The sequence below is a fragment of the Rhipicephalus sanguineus genome, chromosome 3 (genome assembly GCF_013339695.2).
Source record: "Rhipicephalus sanguineus isolate Rsan-2018 chromosome 3, BIME_Rsan_1.4, whole genome shotgun sequence".
In the NCBI taxonomy this organism is placed as follows: domain Eukaryota; kingdom Metazoa; phylum Arthropoda; class Arachnida; order Ixodida; family Ixodidae; genus Rhipicephalus; species Rhipicephalus sanguineus.
In genome coordinates this window covers 101,903,718-101,918,447 of record NC_051178.1, presented here as the reverse complement: position 1 = coordinate 101,918,447, position 14,730 = coordinate 101,903,718, and the positions used below count along the sequence as shown (strand labels likewise).

The following is a 14,730-nucleotide window of genomic DNA, read 5'->3' as shown; positions in this document are numbered from 1 at the left end:
CTATCTATCTATCTATCTATCTATCTATCTATCTATCTATCTATCTATCTATCTATCTATCTATCTATCTATCTCAAAAAGCCTAGACTTTCAGGCTTGAGATGCGATACCGGTCGCGTTTATTGCAGTATTGTACACACAGGCCTGATCTCACCATGCCACTTGCTCTGCTCTAATATATTTGACGTCTCAAGTACTTTTCCGGAACTTAAGCGTATCAGACTTCACCGTTCGTTTTCTCACTTTTCTTTCTTCTTATCGCCCTCTCCCTTTCCCCCTGTGAAGGGTAACAAACCGGGCGTGCGTCTAGACCTCCCTGCCTTTCCCCTTCCTGGCCTGTCTCTCTCCCTCGTAACCATACAGGCATGCTTGCAGTAAAACAGCCGAATAGAAACTCGGAGGCATTCGCTACTTGATCTTACAAGGAATTGAAACTTGCGGGAAAGACCGCCAAAATGTGAGTTGAATAGGCCAGGGGCAGATGGCGCTGTAGTAGGCATCGCTGCTGCTCTTCAGGCGTCTGCGTATGATTTATGCTAGAGAGAATGAAATGACAGGCAGAATAATACCGTATTAAGGTACAAAGCCGCGTTGCAGTCTTTGTAATTCATCTACCAATAGTCGAATCTAGTTGCTAGAAACCCGGCACCCGTCATCGAACGAACGTTGTCTGTTGACTGAGAGAAAACGACAGGTTCACGCACTCACAGTCGTTTCTTTAGATCTAGGTTATTCGATCTCTTGGCAACCGCTTACATTACGTTAGCCTGTAAGATTTTCTTCAATTAAGGTGCATAAATACGGTGAGTGAAGCAGTGTGGTGCGCCACAAGGGCAATTTGAAAAGCTCCGCCAACAGCAGCGCCGCCGCAATTTGCCGCAGAGAGCCAGCCAGCTGCTGGAGCGCAGAGCTCGCTTCTCCTGGCTCAATTCATCGCTCGCTTCGAGCAACCCTGGGCATTGTTGGGCCGAGGAGGGAAGCGCTCCTCTCCCCGTTGCATTTGTTCGTGCGGGCGCGTCGGGTGCGGGATGTGGTGCTCCGTTCAAAGGCCCTGATTGTTGTTCGCCAAAGTGTGCTGTGCTGCGGCAATCGCTGCAGGCTGTCGAGCAGATTCACCGCTCGAAGTTGAAGCTCGCTATCGAGGAGCCCGGCTATGGGATACACCCGGACTACCTAGCATCGTCTCTCGACACGCCGCCGCTCGAGTGGGACACGCGCGCGCTCCTCTCCGGCCCCTCGCGATCGCCTCGAAAGACGCCGCCGCCGCCGAGCAATGGGGAAGCAGAACATGTTTGTGTTCGTGGTCGCTGCTCTGGTCGTCGCGAACTTGTGGCACGCCGCCGAAGCGCAGAGCAGTGAACCCGGCTGCTCGGGCGTCAAGTACGCCTTCCAAGGGAAGGGATTCGAAAACGACGTCCCTTCGCGGGCCATCTCAGGTGAGCCAATTGGCGCATGACAATCTACTTTATCGCGGCATTCTTATTTCTTTTGCGGGCCGACAGCCGCGTGGCACTCTGCAGTGGTGCGTGTTCTCAGATAAGATGTTATCGTTCGAGCGACCGATCAGGCGCTCCCACATTTCGCGCGGTTTGATGAGCATCTATGAGTGACCTGCTGGTCACGCGAGCGAAGCCTGGTGTTCCGAGTGCTGGCGAAGTTATAACGGACAAACTTCGCATTTATCAGTTTTTATGTTATTTACTGCATTTAATCGAACTTTACGACATCTGCCACGACTCAACAGTAGTTTGTAAAGGTTATATTCGAGCACCAAACTTTGCGCATTCGTGTGTTCAACTGTGAAATCACACATCGTAGAGCAACTTTATGCGTCACTTTGCGCCTTCGATGCTGGTTAAATCACTTTCTCATGTCGTGAAGGCGCAAATATCTGGGCATTGAATTATGTGCGACCTGTCTGGAGACACACTGCGTGCTTAACTGGCACACCGGGCGCCTACGCCCCCTCCTCCCTCTTTCCCTCCCGAAGAAATTTCTGTCCACTATAGGACACCTGTCATAGATATTTCGAGTTGTTGCAGAAATCGATTTGGTGTCATCACTACGGCCTGGCTACCGTGGTGATTTTGTTTGCCACTGTCGGCCTTTATACCATTGCTCGACCAACCACGCAGGAAAAAAAACATCGCGCATTTTCTTCCATGCATGCTAAAGCACGCAGCATCGAACACCCTTGAAAGGCCGAATCTGTACAAAAGGAAATTCGATATTCCGATATAGCATCCTGTCCGGCCATACACGCCGCGGTGCGGTAACTGACGCGGGCGCAGAGAGAGAGAGAGAGAGAAGACTTAAAAGCACTCAAACTAGTTTTTTCTATTCAATATGGTTGCATTTTGTTTTTCATCCTCGTCATCCTGACACGCTTTAAGAGTTAGCAATTAAGCCTCCATTACCCACTCAGGATATCGGAAGAAAAACAAAACATCAAAACCACGTATGCAGTTGGCGCTGCGCGGTGGCATTTACTTGACGTCTAACGGGAAAAACCTCTTCATTAATAGCGCAGCCGTTTCTTGTTTTCTGTCTAGACGGTGTTGGCGCTGGCCCGTCGAATGGTATTAGAGTAATTCATACCTGTCACTCACTGTCGAATTTCACGTATTCAGCTCGCATCGTGCCACGCACACGCCACCGACGCGCAGCATTCAATAATTAAAAGCGGGCCAGTCACCGTGGTGGCCTCGACGGTGTTGGAACCAACCGGGCGCCGTTCACTTTTGCGTACAGCGCGGCGTTATCCGCGCTTCACACGCGCACTGCCGGAACGCTGAACGTGCGCTGGGCACTAAATTGGCTCGTCCAAACGCGCTGCCAGGAAATGGAAGTAACGGTGATGTGGAAAAGGGGGGGGGGGTTAGGAAGATGGACGCGTGGTTGTCCAGCCGCGGTCCGGTTGCTTCGGACACACTAACGTGGCGCGGAGGCATTTCGAGCCGATTGCATCTGTTTGCTTAGGCGATCCCCCACCTCCTCTTGTACTCCGACGGTCGACCCTGCTGTCCAGCTGATGAGCGTTACGCGTGGGAATGTGCGGCCCGCCTATTACTCTAATGGTGGAGCGTTTAGAAACCGAGCTGCGGCCGGCAACGCGTACGCGTGTTTTCGCATATATTTTTGCGAGCTGAGCGGAGGAGCACTCGAGCGAAATGCGTCGTCGACGCTTTGCGGGAAAGCCCGCTTCCGCGAAACCTGCCTCCCTCGCTTCGCTTCTCATATCTGTATCGCGGCGCTTGTTGTGTACGCGGCTACTCGCGAACGAGGCCTCCTCGGTAATGCTGTTTGTGCGGCGTTTTTAATCGCAATGCCCAGTGACAGCTGCTAACTGGTCTTGTCCAGCCATCTCTTTTTTTTTTTTTTTTTTTTACCGTTTCCAACGAGCCTCACTGGCCAGCTGTAATGCTGGGCCGTCGCTGAGCGCGTGTTTAGTTGACGCGGGACTCGAGGAAATCACCTGAACACACGGTATTTAGTATAATGCGTTCCCTTTTATCGTAAATGTCGAACTTATGTCGCTGCGTGGCGAAACTTTCCTGCTGTGAGCGAACGCCTTAGTCAGCTCGGTTTATTCGTCGCGCATATCACCCGAAAGCGACTCCCGCGTTCGGGTCAGCTAGGAAATTGGCGTAACAGTAGTATTGTACGTATACAAAGCGTGCACTGGCCGAAAGCATAAGGCCAAACCAAGCATTCTTACACATTGGGCGAAACGCAAAAAGAATGGAAAACAGTGACAGAGAACACGCAAGGATCGAAATGAGGACGCAGAGAAATCTCGGCATTGTGATTTCTTGCTGAGGTTGTGCCGGCCTGGAAATTATCCAGGATTGAGGTTTCGGGGGGTGTTACCACGTTGTGGAAGTGAGGGGTGTTGTATATAGGAAATCATTTGGAGGGGGGTGGCGTTCTCCATCCGGGATGTGTGTGTATGTGTGTGTCGGGGGGTGGGATTTATATATTACTGCTCCCTGCTCGTTCGATTTTCGGCATTCATTGCATTTGGAAATCACTTTTCTCCGCCAACTGTCACGGCGGGGCGGGTAACAGAGTAAAAAAAAAAATCGAAGAACGCGATCTCTACGAACAAGGGAGAGCAGAGCAGAGTCCCGAGTAACATACGTGGGTGTTGCAGGGTCGAGGGTACATGGATGAGTTCTCTCTTGCTATCTCCCTCCGTATTCCAATGTTTTACTTTCTTCGTTCGGTGAGGCCTAGAGTTCCTATTTCGTTCGCAACACCCATGTGCCGGGGCCTACGCTGGGACAGAAAAACGCTCGAAACAGGGGACGGGGCGCTGCAGTAGAGCGAGCGATGTCTAGCAGTTTCCCGAAATTCCTGCCATTCTTCGGCGTAACTCAGGCGCGCGCGCTCACTGGCGGCGAAACAAACTTTGCAATCTGAGACAAGCCGGGCGTACGCGTTCGCCGGACGCTCTTCCATCGTGCCCTTGGAGACGGTGTTTCCAAGAAGGAAGCCAGAAGAGGAGGAAGCACCCAGCGCCACAGCGAGCGAACATGAAAATGTGAAAAAACGAGGAAAAAAAAAAAAAAACAAATCAAGGTTTAACGCAATCAGCGGAGCGAACTAACGCAAGGAGCGAGAGAGCGAGAGTTTAGAGAGAAAAAGAAAGAAAAAAAAAAGGTGCAACTCCCGCATTCTCTCGGCTATGCGGGCAGAGAGAGAAAAAGAAGAGAGGGAGGAGGAGGAGAGAAGGGGAAGAGGCGGGCGAGGAGAAGCATTTATTACCTCGCAGCGGCGCGTAAGGAAAAGGAGATTTTCTATTACATCTCCATCCTATTATCTCTTTGCCCGCGCTTCCAGTGTTTGCGCTCACTGAGCCTCTTGCTTGCTCGCTCGCTGTAGCTGCTGCTCTCCGACGACGACGAGCGCTGTTTCGCGAGTGCCGGTGTTAAAAAGAAGGGGAGGGGAGCAATAATACGTTTCCGTTTCGGCGGCTGCCTGTCCACCGGCAAATTAGGCATCGATTCCCGTTCAAGACGGCGCCGTGAAAGCACACGGAGCGACGAAGAAGGAGGACCGTGCTTGGCACGGTGTTCAGGAATTAAGAGTGGATACGGGGGTGGCGTGCGTACGTTGAGCGCGCGATCGCGGCACGGGCGAACGAGAGGACATCGGTGAGGGAAGGAAGAGAGCGGCCGCTCTTACCGCGAGAGGAAGGATTTTCGCGATGCGTGAGATGAGGTCCAACACGGCGCGTTGACCGCCTCAGATGAGGAAGAGGAGGGGGCTTACAGGAACGGGAAAATCTCGGTTGCTCTTATCGAGGGCATTTGAAGAGGTGCGCGCACTGCTTCATCTTCGGTACACTTTGGGTTATCAGCCTTGCCGTGGGGAGGGAATTACAAAAAAAAAAAGGGGGAGAGGGAGCGTGCTCGAGCTAAGACACTCTAAAAAAAAAAAACAAAAAAAGTGGTTTGTCGGCCTCGCATACGAAACTGGGGCCCTATATATAAAGCTTTTGTCTCTACACAAGGGCTGCTTATTATGGTGGCGCACTAATGAGCTCGAGGACGCAGGTTCGATTGCCGGCTACGGTGACGGCATTTCGATGGCGGCGAAACGCAGCTAAGCGTAGTGCCGTGTGCTTAGGTTTAGGTGCACGTTAAGGAACCCCAGGTGGTCGAAATTGACCCGGAGTCCCACATCGTGGCAAATCATATCGCGTATTTGGCACTGCAATACGTCAGAAATCGTTATGACTATTAACGATTACGCGCAACGCGCACGGATACTATAGCGCAATACTATGCTTAAGAGTTTTTCTTGCGATAGAGGAGGCCCTATATACCACAGCTGCCTTCGGTTTCTTCCGCGTGCCTCGAAGATTGGGTGCCCGAGGTCTCTGTGTACAGTGCACTTCATTCGAGTCGGCTTGCTCGCTTGTTTGTTCGGGCGATATGTTTTTCACCGGAACGCGCGAAGACCTAACGCCTCGTGGTCCGCGTGACGGTGTGCGGAGGGACGTCGTGCTTCGAGGCGAGAGAGACTGCAAAGGGGGAAAAAAATAGAAAAAGGAAACGTTGGGAGCAGCGCCGAACGAAGCCAATTTCGCACAATACCGGGGAGGCACATTAATCATCGCGCCGCCGTGCGTCGACCGTGGACTTACCTCTTTCTCTCTCTCTTTCCCTCTCTCTCGCTGTGTGTCTGTTTGTGCTCGTGTTTGTGTGTACTAAAATTAGGGGCGTGCGCTAGCACCCGGAAGTGCCGTAAGGCTGCGTCTAATCGCCGCACCTTGTCTAGATTGAATGAACTGAATACTTTTCACATTGTTGAGAGAGACTGAAACCGTGTGCAAGCTGCGTCCACAAATTTAAATGACAGGAAGAGAGAGAGAGAGAGAGAGATTGGGAGGAAGGGATGGAGGAGGAGGAACGTTGCTAAGGCGAAAAAAGCCTTATATGCCTTATTCCACCGGTGATGTCCACGGGTTAAGTCCACGGGTGAAGTCCCTTTAGCGTGCAAAAAGCGAATGACGGAACGAATTTCGCACTTGCGGGAGAAACAATGGGCACTTCCAACTTGGACGGCTGTTGAGCCAGGACTGAGCAGCGCAGCCAAGCGCGGCCGGGCGGAATGGAGAGAGAGAGGGGGGGAGGGGGGGGACAGCCGCGGACAACGGTGTTGACGGATTTCGCCTCGCACCTTCCCGTGCCGCTGGAGCTATTTGGGAAGCTTATTTCTGGAACGACCCTCGTCTATCGCTAAAAAAAAAGTAATGTAATAAGAAAAAGAAGCAAAAACCGCGTAATATCCGCACGCGTGGCGATATCCCATCCTATCAGCCATTTTCTAAACAAGCAGGAGAGCACGACTTGTACACGCGTCAATGCGGTATTAACCCCTGCGGGGACAGCACCTATAATGGCGAAGAAATTGGGCGTCCGCATCACAAGGTTGTAGGAGTTGCCTCAGCAATATACGTATATACCTCCGGCCGCAGCATTAAGCGCATTTAGATAAAAAGAAAAGTGCGCACGTTCGAGTGAGCAACCTTCCTGTCTTTCCTTCGCCTCCTCTCGTCCTCTCTCTCTCTCGTGAGTAACGGTCTCAGAAACCGCCCATCATAAAGGAGGATAACACGGAACAGTGAAAGGGGGCGGAAAAAGAACTGGCCCCGAGGTGAAAATGAGAAGACCGGAAATTTGTCGCCTGTCTTTGACAGCGAGTCCGAACAAACCCCCCTTTCCTTCTTCTCATCTCCTAACTCTTCCTCACCGCGGAAACTCATCGCTGTGCGCGCTGTATTGCTTCGACCCGTGTATTCGGCGACGGGCGTCGAACCACGCGGGACACGCAAGCATACTCGTGCTTTCAAAAGGTTTCGAAAGTTGTCGCCCCCCCCCCCTCCCCCCCATTCCCCCACCTGCTTTCTCGCGTCGCGTACTTGTCGCTGTTCCGCATGCCCCCTTTTGTCTCAGCCGAAATTGAAATCGATTGGCTGGGCCGTGGTGGTTATTCGCGTGTTTCTGTTTTCTGCCCTCTCTTTCTTTACTTCGTTTTCCTCCTTTTTTTATGTTTTTGCGACAAAACGAAACGATCGAGTTGGCGTTGCCTCAGCGTAGTTCAGAAGTTTGGAGTGGGAAGGGGCATAAGAAAACGAAATAGAACTAAAAAAATTATTAGAGAGTACTGGAGAAGTAGGAAAACAACAAAATGCATCGCGCGCGCGACACTTTTACGCTTGCGAATAGGGACGCGCTGTAGCGACGATCCGGTGGCTTGCGCCATCTACCGATTCAATAAAAAGAACAAAAATGGAAAGGAGGCTGTAAGGAAAGCAATAACGTTGGAAAAACCGCGTCGCTATACGAGAATCAGCGCGGGTTGCTCAGTTTTGCTGGCATTCGGGTACCATCTATACACTTAGACAACACCCGCAACCGCAAAGTAAAAAAAAAAAAAAACAGGAGAAAACTTGGGATTCTGCAAGCAATGTCATCGTCGACGGTTTTCGGATTCGTTCGCTCTCCGCGTCTTTTCGGTTTGGTCTTTCTTTTGCATTTTTTTTTTTCGTCGTCGCGCTTCTGCGTCCTTAACTGCGGCGTCTTCGACTAGCACGCCATGCCGTTACTACGCTCCCCAAACCATAGCGGCGTCGTCTATAGCTCGCTCTATAGACTATAAACGAGGAGGTCGTCTGCGGTGCACGACCCATGAATAGCCCAATAGTTCGCCGTTCACTCGATCGCGTTGTTTTATGGGCTTCTCATTTATTTGTCTTGCTGGTCATTTTTTTTTTTTTGTCCCACATGTTCATAACTTCAATGTCTTAATCTCTCCTTCGCGCCTTCTCGCAATATATCGGTAATGTACACGCTTGTTTTCATTTGGTTTCTTTCTATCCCTCTTCCTGCCTTTTCCTTGCAAATAAGCTTGATTTGTTTTTTTTCTTGCTGACGCCAGCTCAAGAAGAACGTAGAACTCCCCGTAAGTAAAAGCGAAATAGGCTATCTATACGGGAGGAAGGGACGTTAGTGGATTTTACGATCGCTGTCTCTCTCTCTCTACTTCTTCCCCACTCCCCTTCACCCCCTGCCCGTAGGCTGCAGAACCTACAGCGCAAGCCGATCGCGTGCGCGCGCTGTTTCTCTTGGTTCTATATAAGGCCGCTTGTGGTGCGCTCGCCTTGCGTGTTTATGGCGCCAGCATGGTACCTCTTACTACCGGAGATCGGTTGGTGGCTCGTTGTTTGTTTGTTTGTTTGTTCGTGTGTGTGTGTGTGTGCGTGTGTGTGTGTGTGTGTGTCTGTGTGTGTGCATGCACCATATGCCCGCGTTCTGACTATCCCATTTTATTTTAACTACGCCTTCCCACGCTCCCGTACTAGTTCATCGCTTTCTTCTATCTTCCTTTCCTTTCTCTCAGTTTGAAGAAGACTTCTAGCGCATCGCTGTATACTACACAGCGGCCACGTCCGTTCCGTGCCTGTCTATGTGCGCTGTACCGACCGTGTACAGACCGATGGATGTAGATATATATGAACGACCGTGGGCCATAGACGGAATTGGATTTCCCCCCGCGGCTAAAGCTTGCGGAGTGTTTTTCTTTCTTACCGCAAAAGGTGGGGAGGGCAGAAAAAAAAAACCTCGCCGTCGCGTATATATATACTGAGGATTTCGGCTTCGCCGCAGAGAGCGTCTCGTCGTATAAAAGTACTACACACACTCGCGCAGTGCTTATGGCTCTTCTCTCCCCCTCCACCTCTTTCTCCTCCCCTCTTTCGATTGGTGTTGGCGAGATTGGTCTCCGCGAGCGCGGTGTAGCGGCTTCGAAAGGCGTGTACTACATGCCTTAAAGGAATGATAAACCTTAAAATAAGGAGAGATAGAGAAGTCGCTTAAAGCCCACTCCATCCGCAGCTGTTCCGAGTTTTCGAGAAACGAGCGCTCCCTTCGAAATGCGAGCGTATAAAAACGGAAGGAGCGACGGGAGCGCCTGGCCGGCCTTCCGAAAACTTCTCGAAATTATTGAATGGGCGGGCGATATTCCGAGGGCTGTTTTCCGTCGCTGCGGTTTTATTTCGTTTACACTCAATTTTTCCACTTTCGTTTGATGTAGTGAATCTTGTACTCTGTCTTCTTTCTCTACTTTTCATGTCTGTGCCCACCGATCCTCCTCTCTCTCTCTCTCTCTCTCTCTCTATATATATATATATATATATATATATATGAATTACATGGTTGATGGGCGTATATGAACGACGCGAGGCCGCGCGCGCCACATTACTTGAATCATTTAGTGTCTCCGTCGTCGTTTTCTCCACGCTCCGCACGCGCTCTTTCTCTCTCTACCGTATAGCCTCCATCCTGCCCCATTATTCTCGCTTTACGATGACGTATGCGTACGGCCCGTCGTCTATAGCGCCGTCTTGTCTATTTGTGCTGCTGCGATTGGGCCGTCGAGACGTTCCCATCGTATTTCTTTTTCCCCCGTCACGTCTCCTTGCTAGATGGCGGGAACACTTTTTGTTGTTGTTGTTGTTTTTTGTTTTTGTCTGTCCGCGTTCCTTCTTCGGGGGCATCGCGTCGTCGCGACTCCAGCGCGTGGCCGGCTGGCTTGCTTATTGCTGAGGCCTACATGTGCGGCTAGTGCAGCCGCCTTCGAGCAAGTTGACTTGCGAGGCGTATGCATGATATAAGGAGGTGCATGCAAGAAAGTTGGTGGACGTCAGTTTCTTGTATGCCAATAAATGAGAATCGTTGGGGTTTTACGTCCCAAAACCACGATATGATTACAGTAAACTCTCACTTGTACGAACGTCGGTTTAACGAATATTTCAGAATAACGAACTTTTGGAAAATCCCCGGCGATTTTCTTATGCATTCTATGCAAAAATCTTTCAGTTAAACGAATTTTAGAATAGTGAATTTTTCAGTTGAACGAACTTGATCCGCGGACCCAGGCTCATTTTTTAAAATCAATTCAACGAAGTTTTGTGCACTGCAGCACTGGCATAGCCGAGGCGGTAGAGTATGTTAGAAAGTTGCGAGGCTTCGTGTCTCAGCAACAAGCTGTGCCAGAGGCAGTGCATAGAAACGTAGACTCTCTGGAAAGCTTTGTCTCTTCTTGCGCTTTAAGGGCACCAGTCCAAATGAATATTACAGGTTTGTTTTCAAAATAAATTGCATTTCACACTTTTGACTCTAATGTCTGCTGTGCCCAATGCTGTTCCATATTCTAGTGAATATTCAGTTTAGTGAACTTTCAGTTAACTGAACTATTTCCTTAGGTCCCTTGAAGTTCACTCAATTGGGAGTTCACTGTACGAGAGACGCCGTAGGGGAGGGCTCCGGAAATTTCGACCGCCTGGGGTTCTTTAACGTGCACCTCAATCTGAACACGGACCTCCAGCATTTGTGCCTCCATCGAAATGCGGCCGCCGCGCCGAGATTTGATACCGTGACCTTCGGGTCTGCAGTCGAGCACCACAACCACTGGACGGCCGCGGCGTGTAAGGTTTTGTATACCGCTAACCAGATTACAGTTCTGCGCGTATCTTCACGGAACGGTAGATTAGTAAAGTTGCTTCTGATTAAGCAAACATTGCTTGATTACGTAAGCGTACTTATCGATTATAGTTTTTGTTTTCCTTGTTTCATTTTTGTACTTAAACTTCGTATTCTTTCGTTCTGTAAACTCTGGTTCCAAGTGTAGCGCTTCGTGTGTCTTCGTTAAGTGCGCTATCTGTGTTCTTTGCATAACACCACTACCGGCATCGGGGCTTTGTTGATAGGTTTGTGAAAATGCATACTAAGTTAAAGACAGGAAGGAAAACTACGAAAAAAAGAAAAAAAGGAAACAGAGAAATTGTTTTCCTCGTCACATTCGCGCTCAATTTTTATCGAAGGGTTTTTTTTTTTAATGTCGTGACGCGCATCTCGTCAGTCGTGGAAGCTTACTATTCACACGCAGGTTTGTGCTATACGATAAGCGTTTGCACGTCGTCTTTAATTATATCGTCCTTAGTGCACCGACAATTTTGGTTGACACGAGGCTGTCTGTAGGGGACCCAACATGCGAACGGTGCATTTCAGTTATGAACACGCGAGAGCGACCACGTTCCAAGGCCAGCATTTGCAAGTGGAATACGCCGTCATACGTCGCCTTCGTCACACTTACAATCCGGGTCCGCTAGAATTAGCTTTCGATTTATACGGGACCTGCGTGACACAGCACGAAACCGTTATCGACTGGGCGACGTCCTTGGCGTCGATGAAGAAGTCGGATGCGCGTGAAAGCTGTGCGCGACTCCTGCGCGAACGAGCGCCCAGTGACGCTCCCAACGCTCCCTCCGTTACGCCTGCCGTGTAAATCGGCCTCGACGAGGTGCTTGCACGATTTGTCCTAATGCGCTCGCTGCATGCAGCCTTGACCCGATCCTTGTTAAAGCACGCGCTTGTTCCTTGAAACTACCTCGGTTTTATTTTGCACGCGTCGGCCACTCGAAACGTGCGCGTAAACTATTCAGGCAAACTGCAGGTCACGCCGTATAAGCGATTGGACGAGCTTGGTTGCGTGCCGGTGGCTCCTTACAATAGACGATTTTAAGCGAATATTTCCCTATTTTTATGTAACGCGACGTGAATTAATAAGGTCATGAAACCTCGAATGGACAAACCCAACTGTTTCCGTGCGCATGTGTCTACCGTAGTTAAAGATGGAAAACGCCAAGGCAACAACAGCCCAGCGTGGCGGCACCGGAACGCATCGGTAAAATAGTCTATAGTTTGCTGGCATTTTTACGTATACGCAACTTGCAGCTATGTATAGGAATATGCTAGCGGTGTTCGGTAGCATGATACCGCCCACAATGGTGCCTCTCTTTTTTTTTTTTTTTTTTTCTCCTGTTGTCTGATGAGGCGTACAATGATCAATTACTTGTTGTATGCGTATGCGGGCGGTTTCAATTAAAAACAACCCACGCTCACGGGCGCTGTAGCCATGGTTCGTTCTTGTTTTCTTCGATCTTTGAGTAAGTGAGCTGGCAGTTATTCTTCGATTTATTCGACTCCCGACCCGAAGGAAGGTCGCGAGATCGAATCCCGACCGTGATACGGTGGCCGCATTTTGATGGAGGCAAAATGCTAGAGGCCCGTGTGTTTAGATTTAAGGCGCACATTACAGAACCCCAGGGGGTGGAAATTTCCGGATCCCTCCGCTACGGCGTCTGTCATAATCATATCGTGGTTTTGGAACGTAAAACCCAAACAATTAATATTATTATTCGTCGATTTATGCTTAATGAAGGGCGCCGTGGTCGGCCAAGCACGAGACGCTCGCCAAATGTTGTGGTGCATGGTGGACAAGTCGCGATTTTCCCGCTTGTAAAGGGGTATTCAGACGGGGGAGGAATGCTCGGGGGAGACGGGGGGGTTGCGGATCACGTGACCACGACGTCACGGATTAGCGAGTGGGCGTGACCCCCCCGCGCCTCCTCAGAGGAGACGGGGACGTTTTCCCCGAAAGGACAAACAATCCCCCGGCGGTGGGGGATGTGGCGGAATTTCTGGCTCTTGTTTGGCCACATTGTTGCACTTGCTCCTGCAGAGAGCGGCAGTGGGTGTCCAGTCTGCAGTTGGGGTCATCTGTAGCTGGGGTCATCGTCGTCGGCAGCTGGTGAAACGGGCGGTACAAGCCACAGGAGTAGTCTGGTAACACTGGTCTCCCCCTCCGTTCGCCCCGTCCGTGTGAGTGGGGGGCATTTGTGGCGACTTCTCCTCGCGAGTTGACGTCACTAGGCTCCGCCTTTACCCCCCGAGCATTTCTCCTCCGTCTGAATACCCCTTAAGGCGCGCAGAAATGCCTGGATGTATGCCGAAAGTCCAAAGGAGCCTCGTGATTTACCAAAAAAGAAAGAAAGAAGTTCAGAATGTGCCACGCTATATAAGCGGTAAAAGTAACCAAGAAAAAAAACATGGCTGATCCCTCCGTCATAGGAATCGGTATAACACGAAAGTGAAACGTGTCTTCACAGAAGTAGTGCTTATGATATATGAGAGCTTGTACAATGTCTATTCGTGTTTGGCAGCTATAGCACCGTTTGACGTGGATGCACCCATGTTGACAGCATGTCTCTATCGCGACGACTAACGCCCATGATCATGATTAAACCGTTGAGGTAGCTGACGGTGTGAACATATATTTGGACACAGCGAATCGTGAATCGCGCGTAAGGATGATATCAACAAGCTCATAATCAACATTGGTACCCGGTATGCACTTCTTCAAAGCGTCGTCAATTAAGGAGAGAAACGGCACGGTGTGCGCTTTCTAGTAATGGGTAGCCGACGCCTGTGCTCATGCATACATAACACACACTGCACTTCAGCAACGCGGGAGGTAGAGGTTCGTAGCCTGAGTCGCAAACGCGTGCGTCCCGCTGGCCTCTGTCTCGCAGGCGCTGCTCTCGCTCCACCAAGGCACGACATTCGCCCGTCGAAATCGCGTCCTATCTGCAACGCATATTGCAGCAGTTTTGTTAGTCGGTGCTCTCGCAATTGAAGCAGTCGGCGGCAGAGAAATCCCGTTCGTGCACGTGGAAGCTGCACTACTCCGATGAGCCGACGCACGCTAACACGAATACAAAGGCAAAGAACGTAACTGCGTCAAGGGTGCCTCGGCGACGCCAGCGCGGCCAGTCTACCTCTCTGGTATCGAGACGCTTAACCATGACCTCCGATATCACGTGCAATCTCGGAGTAAGCGCTAGTAAGTGTCGATCGTGAAGCATTACTTCTTTTCACCTCTCACAGACGGCGGCACCGCCCCGCTCTGCCCGCCGCGAAAGAGAAGGTGTGAAAGATATAAGGCGCGTTCGCGCCGTGCCTAGCATCTCTCGAGTTGGCTTAGTCGGTAGAGCGTCGGGCGCTTGCCGTCGCGGCCGCAACGTCGTGGGTTCGATTCCCAGCGGGGTATGTTTTTCTTGGTTTTTTTCTTTCTCACCTGTTGGCGTCCATTTTATCAACGTCATATCCGTGACGGATGTACTTGGTGGACCCCGGCATAAAACACTTTCGTGTTAAAAAAAGTATAACCAAGCTGTTTCGCCTGAGCAGCTATACTATTGGATTGTCACAACGCATGCAGGCATCACTCGGGGCGGACGCCTTCGATCGACGACTCCTATAGGCTGTGATAGCGCATATCAACGTGCTGACGGTCACGAAGAAAGCGTATAGCGGCACG

The 14,730-nt window shown here is 50.6% G+C and overlaps 1 protein-coding gene across 1 annotated transcript in view; it reads left to right on the top strand.

Annotated features, from left to right (window-relative positions):
* The first annotated feature begins 1,002 nt into the window (after nt 1–1,002).
* Nucleotides 1,003–14,730, top strand: part of LOC119386866 (glypican-6) — a 157,347-nt gene continuing 143,619 nt past the window's right edge. Inside the window, exon 1 of the mRNA XM_037654134.2 lies at nt 1,003–1,436. Within this exon, the coding sequence (XP_037510062.1) occupies nt 1,274–1,436 (163 nt within the window). The 5' untranslated portion in view covers nt 1,003–1,273. The remainder of the gene's footprint in view (nt 1,437–14,730) is intronic.